The 16,086-nt window shown below is 40.0% G+C and overlaps 1 protein-coding gene across 1 annotated transcript in view; it reads right to left on the bottom strand.

The window, feature by feature from the left end:
* LOC108894325 (multiple epidermal growth factor-like domains protein 11) overlaps positions 1 to 16,086 on the bottom strand; it is a 114,517-nt gene that overhangs the window by 23,836 nt on the left and 74,595 nt on the right. The window contains exons 11-15 of the mRNA XM_018692969.2: positions 14,002 to 14,214; positions 13,466 to 13,640; positions 7,550 to 7,670; positions 5,136 to 5,299; positions 4,906 to 5,008 (exon numbers count right to left, since the gene is read on the bottom strand). Of these exons, the coding sequence (XP_018548485.1) occupies positions 4,906 to 5,008; positions 5,136 to 5,299; positions 7,550 to 7,670; positions 13,466 to 13,640; positions 14,002 to 14,214 (776 nt within the window). The remainder of the gene's footprint in view (positions 1 to 4,905; positions 5,009 to 5,135; positions 5,300 to 7,549; positions 7,671 to 13,465; positions 13,641 to 14,001; positions 14,215 to 16,086) is intronic.

The following is a 16,086-nucleotide window of genomic DNA, read 5'->3' as shown; positions in this document are numbered from 1 at the left end:
CTGAAAATAGTCTCCAATAAATGCACTGCTTCCCCCTGTTTGATTGATAAAAGCTACTGTATCCAACTGTTTTAGGAAATTACTGAGATTTAAAAAAAAAAATAAACTATACATTTGAGAGCTGTTTTAAAGATTTATGTCTTCACAGGAAACTAATGGGCTCTGGGCTAAGTGCCACAGACAGAGTGGGGAAGTCAGAAAGTGTTGAGAGCCAGACTAATACATTGAATTGGTTCTTTTTAATGGGACTCTTTGACAATAAGAAAAATATAGAAAAAGTCAAGCCTCATTCTTTAAAAACACAGATCTAAATGTCTTTAAGCAAGAAATGAAGACATTGGCAGGATGGAAAAAGAGGGTCGTAACTAATGCTCGTTTATTATTGTCTATTGATGAATTTTCAGACTAATTGAGTAATTGTTAATTTAAATGTAAGGAAGCAACAACAACAACATCATCAATATTTAATGAAAATAATGGATGAGGGTGTCAAATCAGATTCAATTCTGTTCAGTTTCTAATGTGATTCTGTTCTCATTTGTTCTGATTCTGATGTTTGTTGATGATGAAAATACGAAAAGAAAAGATGTGTCTCGGGTGGTGATGTTATTTTGGTTATCAGTTATTACTCATTAAACAGTAAATAGATTCTTATTCACTTCATTATTCAGTAAATGAACCATCTACACATTTTTGAATAATAAATTGGGTTGGTCTTTTCAAAAATGTTATTTCAGACAATCCTAAGTGGAATAAATCTGAGCATTTCCCCAAAGTATTTTCACGGATTACATGCGCTAGACAGAACCTTAATTTTTGAGGTTGAAACAATTATCAGTAAAACAGGAACATAAACAAATATTTTCACAAGGATACTTTAAATTCAATAGTGGATATTTTACAGTAGAGAAATAAACTTGTCAGTGCTCTCTGGAGGCCAAACTTACACAGACTACTCTATCTGGAACACATTCTCACTCTGAACTCTTCACCCTTGGTCAGGACCCCTTTAGTGTCATTTTCCAACATGCAGGGTACAACTGAGCATTATTTAACTTTTGTATGGTTTGTTTAGATTCTCACAGCTCTGGGTTAAGGTTGGGGAAAGAGTTTAGATGCCTGTACCACAGACGGGACCCTGGATGCAAACCTGGTCTCTTGCGTGACAGTTTTTTTTTTGTTTTTTTTTTTTACTCCCCTGCTATCCATCCCAGCTGGCTCAAGTTGACTCAGCAGCCATTAATACATGCAGCGCTTCATCCATTCAAAAAATACGCTGCTTGACTCATACGTCAACTTTCGACGCAGCAGGGAACACTGGGAGTCTATCAGACTACTCCTCATGTTGAAAGGTGATGCCAAGGGTTCCTGACCAAATGTCCATAGTATATGTATCTCTACACCTGTATGAATAACTGTTAGTTTGTATGAACAGACATTTTAGGGCAAAAACCGGAATTCTCCAAATCTGCCTATGACTTTTTGCCTTTTAATCATTTGCTGAAGTGTCTCGTTCTTTCATCAGTCTTGCATGTGTGTGTGTGTGTGTCCTGAGAGACAGGAGTCTGTCTACACAAAAGCTGGCTTGCAGAATGGATCAGAGCCCTCAGTGCTCACAGAGGACAGTCTGGAGACTGCAGTGCCCGAGAGACTCACATTATATTAATTCTTAGTTACACTCAGCCACACACACACACACACACACACACACACACACACACACACACACACACACACACACACACAGCAACAAGCTCACCACCTAATCTAAATATAGAAACAGACAGACAGCGGGACATACAGACAGAGTAAGAATAGTGTATATGCAAATACAGTATATCTCCCTGCTTCCATCGCTGCAGTCTGGCATATCTGCAGCTCATTAGAAACTTCCTTTGACACAAAATATGAGAGAATATGAGAGTGGGGCGCAGGCGGCCATTATAACTCAATTAATAAACTACCTCTGAGCCATAAAACGGGTGAAAATCAGAAGCCCCATTCGTTAGGCTGTGAAGTTAAAACAAAGGGAGAGAAAGTAGAGGTGGAGGATGAGAAAGTGGGGACAGGATGTGGAGCGGAAGAATTGCACCTCACTACGCACATAACATTACACACACTAACATTTTGGGAAAGCACGGTGTGAAGCTAACACCCAGCAAAGAAAATTCAAAAATCATATTTGACACAAATAATACAATGCTTCTGACCTAGTTCTGCTTACATGATACTCACAAAGGTGCAGTCTAAAACAAACAAAGGAAGTGCAGCGAGTATATTCATCCACTGTTTTCACTTCTGTACCCCTGTTCTTAGACACGTGCTGTGCCCTAATTCAATACTCCAAACTTGTTCCCTCTGGGTTTTGAGTATGCAGTGTGCCATTGTGTACATATGTATGTAGTGTACATTGTTGTAGACCAAGTACACCCCCTCCATGGCAACAGCACTCCCCAATGGCAGGAGCCTCCTCCAGCAGGACAATGCTCTCACAACAGAGAGCCCAAGGTACTGGCCTCCAAACTCCCTGCATCCCAATCTGATCAGGGATGATCCAGAACAAGCCAGATCCATGGAAGTCCCACCCTGCAACCCACAGGTCCCAAAGGATTCACTGCTAATGTCCCAGTGCCAGACACCATAGGACACCCCCAGAAATTGATGCTTGATCGGCTGGGAACCGACTTTTTGGTAGAAATGTTCCGAATGGTTCAAATGTAGGTGCACAAACTGAAATGGGGCCCGTTCCATGTTGATGGAAAGAGGAGACTACGAGAGACTTGATAGCCAGTCTTTTCAGAAAAAACTCATTAGTCTTGCTTGAAAAAAACATGGCTGCCTCATTCATTTCAGTGAGACAACTGTGGTCATAGCGGCAGAGGTGCAAATTCATTTTAGCTGTTTTTCTGTATAGGTACACACACTTTGTGCAAACTGTTTAATGTAGTCTTATTGGGATTTTTCATCAACTGGGAACATAACAGCTCACAGGAGAAAGTCTTTAACAGAAAATGAGCTTCTGCACTAAAGAGGTTTAAGCTGATACATGCAGTGTTTTTATTTCTTAATGAAAACACTCCTATCATCTCAAAGGTCTAATTGTTATTCATGGTCATCACCTCAACTGTAATTACATAGACCTCCCAGTTTCAGACAAACACAAACAGTTCATGTTTCTTTATGTTTCTCTTCAGACCAAACTCATTTACTTCTAACCTTTGGTCTAAACTTTGATCTAAATATCCATCGATATATTGAATTTTTCCCAATGTCAATTCATTACCACCTCTGGCAGTGAATTAAAACCCCCATCAGCTCTCATATTGATCACTGCTCATCACAGCTGATAGTGACAATTAGCAGGTAAAATAAGCAGAGTTACAACTTGAACATGACAATTAATAGAGAAGCAAAGGTCCAAAGAGGAATAATGTCAAGGATGTTCAGGATGTTGATTAAAAAATAGTCTCTCCTAACAAACATTTGAGTTTGAGAGAGAGCAAGTCCAGGTTTGAAAAGTACTTTATCCATGGGGAACATTTGTGAAGCTGAATTATTGAACAGAGCTGGGCTGTCAAACTCATCCAAGCTTGAATCTCCATCAGTTTTAGAATTATAGGTTTGAGTTTGTCGTGTGTCCTATTGATTTGTTGGCTCCATTCATGTCATGGTGTCGCCTTTGCCGCCTCCATCTTCCCTCTGTTCAGCCTCACACACTTTCCCATTCTCCTTCACAGAATATCTGTTCAGGTATTTCCATATCTGCTTCACCTGCCCTCTCAGCCCCTTAATTCAGTGGCTGGATGTGGCTTGTGACTCAAAAAAAATAATCAATATAAACTGAGGATACACTTCTGTGTAGGATTGATGCAGAGCCCACACCATAAGCTACGCAAGTGGCCTAAGCTGTTGTGAGCATTAATAGTTGTGCTGGTATATCTGTGTCACTCTAAAATTACACTCAAAACACCAGGTGGTGGTGGGGTTTCTGTGCCACTGTGTCGAGTTTCATCATGTACTTCACTTTGGAGTTTAAGCTAATAAATGTTGAACAGTTTTTTTTACTGAGATTACTGGTGTGCGTGACTACTGACGGGAGGGTGAGTTTTCTGTGTTTCTCTGGCCAATGAGTGACAAGTACGAGCCGGCCAGGTGGACCAATCACAGTTGTTGCGGTCTGCCTACGCTGTAGGATTATGCAGAAAGTTTGACGTTAATATAACTTCTGCAGTACTTCTGTTTTGGGTAATTGAAAATTGCAAGTCTACTACCTCTTCCCCAAAATGAAGAAGGAGCTCAGTGGACGCCATTTTGACATTGATGGGTAGACTGCTGGGTAATTAAAAGTTCAATTACCCGAAACAGAAATACCACAAAAGTGATTAACTCCAAACTTTCTGCATAATCACTTAAAGAGTTGAACTGAACGTGCATGTAACGAGAGCTGTTTAACTCATCTCCATCTACCCAGTGACACAGTATCGACTATCAACAGATAGAAGCTTCAGCCATGCTTGTGCACTGCTGATGTCTCACATTTGTGTTAATGTGGTTTAGACTGTCAGACTGAATGACTGTATAAACCATGGAACTGGTAAAGCAGCTCCACTTCCAGCCAAAGTCTGTGTTCTTGGAATTTACCCAGGAGACCATGTTCTTACTTTGCAGCAATAATTGGTTATCGACTTTGCAGGAGAAGGAGGAGGAGGACACTGCTCTGGACAAATGTGGACCTTGTATAGGAATGTGGACAAAGGAGCATGCAGGCTACAAGTTTGTCTGGAAAGACTGACTTGACTATTGTTAAAGTAAAAGACAAGTAAATATTTATTGGATAGGATTTTTGGATTTTTGACATCTGAATTTCATAAAATGTCTCTATATACGTGATTGGGCATAACTCACCTGTCCAACCTGCGAGACAGCGACAGAAGCCGGTCACTGGATCACAGCCATCAGAGTTGACACAGTCACATCTCTCTCTGCAGTCCAGCCCATATGATCCCTCCTAGCAACAGCAAAAGCACAACAGATAAAAATATATAAATGCATTTTTAACAGAAGTGAGTGGATGCCTGAGGGAGTGACTGAGCAGCAGGGAATAAAGACCAATAATGACCACCACGACCACTCACAGGACATGGTATGTCGCAGTATTCATCCCTCCAGCCTGGGGAGCAGGTGCAGGTTCCATTGATGGGGTCGCATGCCGCCCCGTTGGCACACTGACACGTCTGATTGCAGCTCAGTCCCCAGGTACCACTGGAGCACGGGATGGAGCAGTCCACACCCTGCCAGCCTGGAGACACACAGAGACAGAGACTGTTAGTCCACAGAGAGTTCACTTTATTTGAGTCTGGAATGAAATGTGTAATATCAGTTAGTCATCAGTTTTTATAGAATATGATAATATTCATAATTTTCAACATCACTCACACACTCTGAAAGTGAGGGCTCCTGAAATATTGGCGATAATAATTCATTGTGTAGAGACAATGCAATCTAGTTTAAATTTGATCTGGGGAGTCAGTCTGATAATACTCTGGATGTTTACAACAGATAGTTTGCTATATATCACTACCAGAGTCCATTGACAAAAACAGTAATTTTACCTTACAGAACATGCAGGAACTGCTGGAATATCACTGCCTTGATCTGTTACAGTCTTTGTGTTGTTGTGAAGTACTTTTACTTCTGATCTGAATACCTCTTCCACCACTGAAAGTCACACAATAACACACACAAACTAACAGATCGATGCAGCAGGTAAAATTACTGTTTTTGTCAATGGAGTCCAGTAGTAATATAAAGTAATGTTTCTGGTTAAATAAAAGGATCTTGCTCTTTAATAAAAAGCTCAATCTCTGTAGGGATCCTATCCATAATGTCCTCAGACACATATCTTGTCAGTGACAAAAACAAGCCCTTTAGTGGACAGTTGGATGTGGACAGTTGCCCAATGGATTACACTGCAGCAGCTGCTTGTGGTGGCTGGGTATCATTTACACCCAAGAACATGGGAAAATAAGGCCCAGGTCAAGAAAATCAGAGTTATCCTTATTGGGCACCGACCATGAGCTGCAGTGTCCTTGGTTTGCATCAGGCCAGGGACATTTGTTAAATGTCAGTTCCCATATCTCTTTGCTTTCAAATAAATGCTTAAAATGATGATGGAGGTGTTTCTCTGCGATGGCCCATGTTTCAAAACTTGTCCTATACTGAACATTATTTATCTAATTTCAGTGATTACTGTCTTTTATCATGAAGAAGAGGATGTGCTGAAAACTTGATCCTTAGAAATTTAAACAAAAATGTTCTGACTTTCCTTCCGTCCTTCGTTGTAATTTCAGCAGATGCAGTAATTTCTCTAAAGGTTGTCAAATATCCTGTTTGATCTACAGACCCCTTACATCTCTTTCATTAAGTCAGGAATAAATGTAGGTGGCGTTAAGTCCTAACAGTGCATTGAACTGTACAGATGATCAGAGGTTTGCCCACAAACATCTAGCATAAAGAACATGTTGTAGTAACATGACTAACACATACTTGATGACCCATTTTAATTGGTCTGAACTTTTCGCCTCTGAGTTTCCTCTCTTGGTGGCTTTAAATGAAGAAAAAGAAATAAGAGTTTAGAGGGTGAAGACAGGCACCCACTTGGTCTAGCCAAAGCTCTCAGGCCCCTGATTTTGCACTCGGCCTCAGATGTCTCTCCACTTTAATTACCCATGTTCCCCACGAGGTTCAGTGGCGCATAAATATTTAAAGATGCTGATATTGAAAGACATTAAGAGAGTGAAGTGGAGAACAAAATAGTAAAAAGGAAAAAGTTCTGGAGATCATTAAAGGCAGGTGGTTTTACATTTTCTGAGGGTCAGGAGATGAAAGAAGTGGTTTGGTGTCTGGCTGGGAAGAAAACAATAATGCATAATGCAATCAATAACAAAATCATAATAATAAGAAGAAGCAGCTGCAATTAGGGTATACTATGCATTTTATCTCTGCCAATTAAGCTACAACCTATCAGTTCACTGACCAATTGTTTGAGCTTTAAGGAGAGTAAGAATGATGGTAAATGCACAAGAGGACAAAATAAGAGAAGTGAAGAGGAAGCTATGGAGCTAGGAAAAATCAGGCTTCTGAAAGAAAAAAGAAAACACTATATAACACATCATAAGCATTTGGTCACTGTTAGGTACAGTACAATGGAGTTTTAGGGTCTAATGTTTTTCAGCTACAAGCTGGAACAAACCCTGTGAAGAGGCAGACGCACAACTGCAGAAGACAGACCATAAAACAAGAGTTTTAAGTGAGGTTGTGTTTTGAATTACAGCTGTTGTACGGGGTCCAATTAGGATCAAAAAGATTCTGAGTGAAATGATGTTCATAATTAACTCTGTAGCTGTACATTTTTTGAATCAAACCACTGGCTGTCTTTGGGAATGGGAAATCCCTAGATCTGATCAGACCTCCCAGAATCCACTGATTAGTCAGTCATAAATGAATGAACTGTGACGTTGTAAAGGAGGATCGCAGACGTGAACAGGACCTTCTCTGCAGATGCAGGAGCCGTCGATGTGTGAGCAGGAGATCTCGTTGCGGCAGGAGCATGAGGAGGTACAATTGGTCCCATACAGACCCGCAGGACAGCTGATGGAGCAGTCATCACCCTGGACACAACAGACACACAGAGAGCAACTCAAACTATCAGGTGTAATACTTTTTTTTCTTTTACTTGTTACTTTTTAAAATGAAATAAATCATGAATTGATTTGATGTTTAACTACATGCTGTCCATTGCTCTGACTTAAGAGTCAGGCTAAATGTTTTCTTTTGTTTTTCCTTTAAAAATGTGAACATGTTTACTTTCATGTCATACTGACATACCGTCACACTGTCTCCTGCCTGAAATGGTAAAGAAGTATTAAAAATTATATTCCAGCAGCAACTTGTGCACGCATAATCCTGCATGGACTAAGTGAGGTTGACTTATTGACTTATTAAGCCAAAAAAAAAAAAAAAACATCTCCAACATCTTGAACTCTTTATCGGGTTACTCTGACCACTTCTGAGCAGCGTTTGTGAAGACTGTGTACGTCATCTGAAAATCAACAAGAACATGTAGTAAAGAAAACTACATCTGGAGTTGGTGTCTCCATAGTTACCAGAGAGCGCTGACAAGTTGATTTTTCATCTTAAAAATGTGAAGAGACCCATAGCAAGTTTATTTATGCTATGTGTTTCATCAGACAATAAATGATCTGATTTTTTTTCACAAATATCAACATCAGTATTGACCTTAAAAGTCTAGTATTGGTTAGGTTACATTGGACATGTTACAATACAAATCCAAATACAAAACAGAGGGGGGGACTCAGAATTGATGAACATAGTGGTACTGTGGTAAAAACACTGGGACTGTATCTGCAAACAATCCCACGAAACATTTGGTCATATTTTATACATGTAAAAGCTACAGTTGTACAACTCCACACCAGGTGCTCCTGATCTGTGGTGAGTGGACAGTGCTGCTCACTGTAGCCTCAACAAAGCTGCCTCCATCTGTTTGTTTTTGTGTGTGTTTCTTTTAAGGATGGAGGTCTGGTAGTACAGTTTTTGTTTGTTGGTTAAGTTTAGGGGCTCTATGGCTCGTTGTATGGCTGGCCTGGACCCCCTCCATTCTTTTGCTCTTTTTAGCCAGGCCTCCAGGCTCCCATAGTTTTCATTAAATTTTTAATATTGTTTATAAATAAAATAATTTTTTCGTCTCTGGTCCTCTTTACATGCTGCTGGTCACAAGGTTGAGCCACATGTTATGTTGTGGCCGTTAACACCCATCACTCTGCTACATAAATATATTTAAATGTAAGGGTGACAGATGTGCATGTGTTTTGTTTAGTTGTAATGAGCTGAACTCTCTCAGCCTTTGTTATAACACTCCAAAGAATCGTTTCACGAGGACGGACTGTCTGTGCTTCTTTTATTCTTTATAAGACGGCTGTCTCAGTTGCATCACTGCTACTAGACGAACACCTGACTGTTTACACAGCGCAGTGTTTGGAGTTTTAGGAATAACTTGACTGACAGCGAGTTTTCATCATCATTTCCCCCTCCTGCAGCTCAACACCAGGGAATCAGGTCCATCTTTAAATTCATTATAAGTCTGTGACTGCATTAAATTTAATGGCAGAGATGCAACAAACAAGCACATGTATTATGGAGGAGAGAGAAGATCATGACTGGTGCCGTCCCTGCAGAGAAACACGATGTCTGTGCTCATCCAATCAATAGAGGACATGGTCAGACAGACAGCTTGGCATTAGCAGAATGTCTAACCTTACTCTGCGCTGTTAGCGTGCTGTGAAAGCAAGCTCCACACAACCTAAACCTCCAGCATGCTGTTGCATTGATCAGGACCTTCAACATATAAACTGTGCTAATTAAAGCTGCCTGCATCCAACCTGCTGCCTTTAAATTGCTATTAATCTAATATTCACAAAGCCAGCCAAATGTGCAGAGACAGGAGAAGAGCGAGGCCTTATTAAAAAGTTGGTAAATTAAGGACTTTTTTAAAAAGAAAAACTTTGTTAATAAATAACATGTGTAGGACCAATAAGGAAAACCAAAATTTCCCAGGGGAAGTAGGAGCTCTAACACACTGACCTGAGGAATAACAAATACATTTGGCGCTATATCTTGTTTTTATTTTTCTTATCACAAAGCGAGCAAATAAATGCACCAGTTTAATTGTCTAAAAACTCTTCAAACAGGATTAGATCAAATGTAATTTCAATCAAAACATGAAATGTGACTTCAGGCTTATAACCAGCCTCACATCCTCTGTACAGTAAAGCCAAAAAACAAAACAAAAACAAAAACAAAAAACCACTGCAATTCAGCTTCCAGGTGTGAATGAATGTGGAGCAGGGGGTTCCTCAAAAAGAGAGGATTGCTCTCAGCAAAACTGCACAACTATTACGACTACAAAAAAGCAAGGATGTTATTCTTGCCAGATATCGACCTCCAAAGGACAGGACTGGGCTAAGATCACAGATCACATGACACGGCTTAGCACAAAAATACTTTCTCTCAAACACAATCGTTACAAAAACAGTGATAGAAATTCTCTGAACATCACACACTCTCTGATATTATGACTTTCATAACCCATCACAGATCGGCAGTAAATGTCTGCTTTCATTTTTATCATAACCTCAGTCTTTCTCTAACCTTGGGCATGTGCAGACGGGGTTATATTTTACACAAGATTTTCACCTGAGAGTTAAAGTTTGGTGGTTTTAGTTCCTCTTGTGATCGAAAACAGCAGTTCTGTTTGTTTTATACACCTCTGACTGACTCTAGGGAAAAAGCCAGCACTTCTCTCTCCTGTGTTTAGTTTGAATCATTGCTTTTTATCACATATTTTTTCAATTTAATTCACTTTTTAGATAAGATAGGACTTTATTAATCCCAGTGAGAAATTCTTGTGCCAGAGATTGCTCCAGAATACAATATAACAGAATAAAAATGATCATCAGAGAGTATTAAACATAAGTGAAAATAAAAGATAAAGTATATAGGGAGCAAATGCAAGAGCCAGTCTAGTGTCTCGCATAAGAACAATAGATAAACTAAAATGGAAATAGAAATGTAGTATTGACAATGACATTGGAAGTAACAGTGACAGTGATATGAACTTAATATATAAAGTAATACTGCACATGATAATGGTAAAATAGTTTGGTAATTTAATTAATCTAATCTAATCACTTAATCTAACATTAAACAATGAATTAATGTAGAAACAAACTGAGCAGTCACAAACACACCTTCAGACAATGTCCTGAGGAGTCTTATACTTTCTGTATCTGTAGTGTTAGAGCTTGTGGAGAAGAGTTTATTTTTGTGATTTAGAGACTGTAAATAAAACTTGTTTCCAAGAAAACCTTCTGTAAATCTTTCCTGTTCGGTGAAACCACGTCCTCATGGTTTGACAGATCAGTGGTGTTGCTCTGAAGATTTCAGATCTTGGCTCAGAGTTGCACATGTTTACAGATATCGATCGAACTGTCCAAATTGGTGACAATACCACATATAAATTCTGTTTAAAGCTGGTTTCTTGTCCACACAGTGACACACAGAGTACCGAACTGTGAGTTACCAGCACAGCATAAATTCCTTCTAAATCAATAACACCCTGTTGAGAGCAACATCTATCTGAATTTGGCTGCTGTAAACCAAATGGACATTCATCTACAGTGCTCATCCTGCTTTCATCTGCTGAAAATCCCTGATGTTCCTCGGTCCAATTATCAAAGTCCCTGTCATCTCTCGGCTCCTAGGTGTCTCATCTCAGTCACTGGCAGATCACTCAACACACCAGGAGGGCCGGGCCACCGTGCCTCGCCAGTCAAAAACCACACATGCTCACACACACAGGGATAAACGTAACTTTAATATTAACACTAAAATCTATTACTAAGATTCTACTTTGACTTTCAAGTCTGTCGTCTTGTTTCAAATCTATCGTTTAGCTTTAATCCGTACTTTAATCCTAACTCCAAATCCGCCTTTTAACCTTAACAACTAGCACTCTATAGCACTTATATCTAGCATCTTGGTATTATTATACTCTCCCTTCCTATCATATACTCCATCTTTGGCCCAATCCCAATGTCCCCCCTACGGTGTAAGCCCTGAACCCTCACAGAATTATGTGTTTGGGATTTTTCATTTTAAGTTTTTTGCTTGCTTCTCGACTGGCACTTCATATAGTATATGCTCGCTTTCCTCTAATTTCATGTGTTTTTATGAATCACCAGTGAGCAATGTGTTAATGTTAACTTATTTTTTTTTGTGACGTTAGGGGCAGTTGCTCTTGCCATGCTTTTTTTAACTTTTTTTTTTTTTTTTTTTTTTTACAGCGCTTCCAGGCTTCCCCTCTGGAGACCCCATGTTTAATGCCACAAAGTTAAGGCAGTGCGCCTAATATGCTTGGGTAAGAGGCAGCAGTTTGAGGGGCCAAATCAGGTGAATAGGGCTGGTGTTGGCCGAGTTAGACTCTGAATGACTGCACAAAAGCCGATGTGGTCCATTTTCTCAGACAATACTGACTTTCAATTTTCAATCACCCAAAACAGAAATACCACAAATGTTATTAACTTCAAACATTCTGCATAATCACTAAAAGAGTTGAAGTGCATGTGCATGTAAGGTGAGGTGTTCAATGCATCTCCTTCTACCTTAGGACACAAACCTGTCAGTCACCCCTCATATTAGTATATATGGGAATGGGACACAGTGTGATAAGGGACGTGTGACACACAAGCTCCAGATAGTGAACACTGCTGTGATAAACATCAGCAGGACTGCACAGAGAATATAACACCAGGTTTACTCGGAACTGACATGCACCACTTTATCCTTGTCTTGAAGTCAAACTTGGAACAAATTTAAATGAAATCTGTCGGGTAGTATTTTAAATATGCTGCTTATTAACAGACAAAACGTAAACGTGACTTTGCTGGGTGTTACAAACACGTAGGACTTGATGACTTGATGTTCATGGTCTCGATCCAAACCCCAGAGTGTCTATCAAAGAACAGCACAACATTAATCTGTGAAACACCCTGACGCAGAGGCCTCGGTGTCCTTCTTAACACACACACTTTCACCCACCACAATCTATTACTGCTTACATACACAACAATGTCCTGACAGTGACATGCTCTCTCTCTGCTTCAAGCTGACCTATATCAGGGGTTTGCACCTGCAGTAGCCTCTCTCCATTAAAAGCCGTGTAACTCTGCGACTAAAGCTGCAGAGTCAACAACACCTGATAAATTAACTTCAGCATGTTAGAGAACATGTTCTGCACCTGCTACAGCTGCTGCAGAACCTCCACACATTATCATCACATGTTGGCTGGAAAGAACCTCCACTGAATCAGGTACCACTTCTTCATTATGCAGAACAAAGATACTAAAGCTTCTGGGTGAACGATCCCAGTTGTATTGAGATGTAACTGATTTCACTGTTCATTAGGGCTGTAATACACATTTACTAGTGTACAACATATTTGTCTTTGTTTGAATATTGTTGTTATGTTGCTCCTGTATTTGAGTGTTTTCAACAATGAAGTTTATTGGGGAAAAAAAAAAAAACCTAGTAACTGGTGGCTATGTTGGTGAACGTGTGCCATGCTCTAAATGAACTTTATTTGCAGCACTCAGAGCAATAAAAAAAATTCTAAATAAAAAACAGCTTCAAAATGTTTCCTGTGATATTTTCACTTCTATAAGTATATTTATGGAAAAGCCTAAGAGGTTTTCATGATTGGAATGTTTACTTTAACAGAGAGGTTAAAGTGTTGAAAAGCAACTGCAACAACTGCAGCTCGCCAAGATATTAACTTTAAGTAGTGAAGTGATGAGAAATTAGGAAGCTAATGTGTTTCTACACTTACTATATATCCTGGTGCACACATACAAGCTCCAGTGGTGCCGTCGCAGTCGGCTCCGTTAGCGCAGGCACACAGCTCTCTGCAGCCCTCGCCATAGTACCCTGCCGGACAGGTCTCGTTGCAGTAAAGCCCCGCCCATCCCGCCACACAGGTGCACTCTCCCGACAAAGGGTGACAGCTGAGAGATCAGAAGTCAGTCAATCAGTTTTGTGCATATTCTAATTTGCATGTAGAACAAAAAAAAAAAAAAAAAAAAGCAAACGCTGTGCTGAAAGGACATGCTACAGGCACTTTCAGTACTAATTAAAATGTAACAGTCTAGTGATGTACATTTCTCAAATGGAAGGTTTTGTGATTGAAGTGGTGCCAAAACCTAATAGAGACAGAGTTGTTCACAAAATGGCTGACATTGAAGTGAAAAGACATTAATTATTTCAGCGTTTACACTTGAACAGATGATTCACACACAACCTTCTTCTATTCATACCATGCTGTATAGTACAAAAGCACAGACATGTTTTTGACCAGTAGTTCAGTACCTGAGTGTGTTCGCAGCTTTGCAGGGGCAGTATTTATCGCAGATGAGTCCGTACAGGCCGGTGGGACAGAAGCGGTCCTGGCAGCTGGGGCCCTTAAAGCCCTCGTTGCACAGGCAAGCTCCGTTGATGTGGTAGCACTTGGCCCCGTTCTGGCAGTCACACTTGTGGGCACACTGTGGCCCATAAGTGCCGACTGGGCATTCATCCTGGCATCTGTGTTGGTATAGAAACAGTAATGGAGGAGCTGTGAGAGGATGTACAAAGCATGTTGTTTGTTTTTCTGGTCAGCAGCTGAATGAGCAAGGTTATCTCTTCACAGCTTTATATGACACTGGCTTTCATTCACCCATTCAAACGACAGTCCAAACAATTTTTGAGTAAAGTTGCATGTTTGTAAAGGTCACATTACACAAAAGGGACAACAGCGGGTGAGAAGAGATCATGAGATCTGAGTCAGACAAACTATACTGTATCTGGTCAAATCAGGCAGAGTAGGGTCAGTCGGTTGAGAGGGCTTCTCACAAATCGCTAACATCCTCTGTGATTATGCTGCATCTGCCTCCTTTTAATTCTTTCATCAGAGCAAAATGGACCTGTGAAATACTCCTATAATCTTATGTCCACATGGTGAAGCGTCCTTGAGTAAGTGTCTTACCTTGTATGGTGGCTTGCTGCCATTGGTGTGTGAGTGCATGTGTGAATGGCTGATTTAGAGGAGACTTGTAAAGGCCACTAAAAAACCACTATTGAAATACAGTTAAAAATATATTGATAGAATGAGGCACAAAGGGTGAAAACCTTATATTTCTACATATAGATAAACAAATCAACTAGTGTATTTAAATGTTAATATCAGGTTTTTGGAGTAGGAGTTTGTGGTCTGTCAGTAAAAAGAAAAAATATGATGATAAACAATGTAATGATGACGTCAGTAATACAGAAGGTAAATTCTAATGACTCCTCAGTTTTCCACTAGCGACGGTCAGATCATTAAAGCAAATATTCTGCAAAATCTGGACACCAAAATGTCAGAGACAAATTCAAACTTTGTTCAAAAATGGAGAAGACAAATGGTGGAATATATGTCATGGAAAAAAACAACAACAGTGAGCCTGACTTGCATTGTGTTGGATCTTAGGTAGGTGTAAATACAATCTGTACAATGTGCCGGCATCTGTACCTACGCAACATCATCACTCCCGCTCTGACAGTGAATAGCACTGAATGCTCCTCGCATTAGAAGTTAGCTAAACTGATGAAGGATCTAAGTGACTGGTAGAAAGAGATTCATGTCCCTGGAGCCAAAAGGAAACCAGAGGGTTATCTGTGTTTTTGGGTGACAGTGCCTATACAAGCTAAACTGGACTGTTCCTACAGAAACAGGTAAATTTACAAAGACATTTTTGACAGCTACAGCTGATTTGCTGCCATCAAATTAAACAAGCGCAGGTTTTGCTCCTGAGAATAGAGATCTGATTTCAAAGAGGATAACAGGAATGCCTTAAAAAGCCAGGTGTAAATGCAAAGGCAAGACTGGATCATGTATTATCTGTATACAGATCACATTTTAATACCAGGTGTAAAGGGGGTGTCAATGATCAATGATGCTTCTACGACTATATAACAATAAAAAAAAAAAAAACTCAAAAAACCACACTGAGAGAGAGCACTCCATTTTCCTCACATATGACATGTTCCACTGTCACGTACACTCACACCATTATAAAGGTCAACAGGCTGCACATTATGCAGAGACCCTGAGTGGTGCTCAAGGTTAAAGCTTACAAAGTGGTCATATGGATTATAATGAGCACAACTGAACAGACGGTGCTGAATTGAATAGAAGTTGAGTTAAAGCCTAAGTTAGAGCCGATGTCTCTGCATCATTCTTAACACGTCCGCAAGATGAAACCATTAAGAAATAGACAAATCACTCAATTAAAATGGCTCAGTGAGGACTTCTGTTTAGTGTCACGTTTAAATCATGTCGACTTCCTCAGGACTCTTATCTCAGCTAATTCCATTAGAACGTGGACGGGGTGGAAGAGAACTCAATCTAGGAATTATTCCATGTAGGCTAATTCA

The sequence above is a fragment of the Lates calcarifer genome, linkage group LG2 (assembly GCF_001640805.2).
Source record: "Lates calcarifer isolate ASB-BC8 linkage group LG2, TLL_Latcal_v3, whole genome shotgun sequence".
Taxonomy (NCBI): domain Eukaryota; kingdom Metazoa; phylum Chordata; class Actinopteri; family Centropomidae; genus Lates; species Lates calcarifer.
Note: the sequence above shows the minus strand (reverse complement) of the source record. Positions and strands in the feature narration are given on the sequence as shown.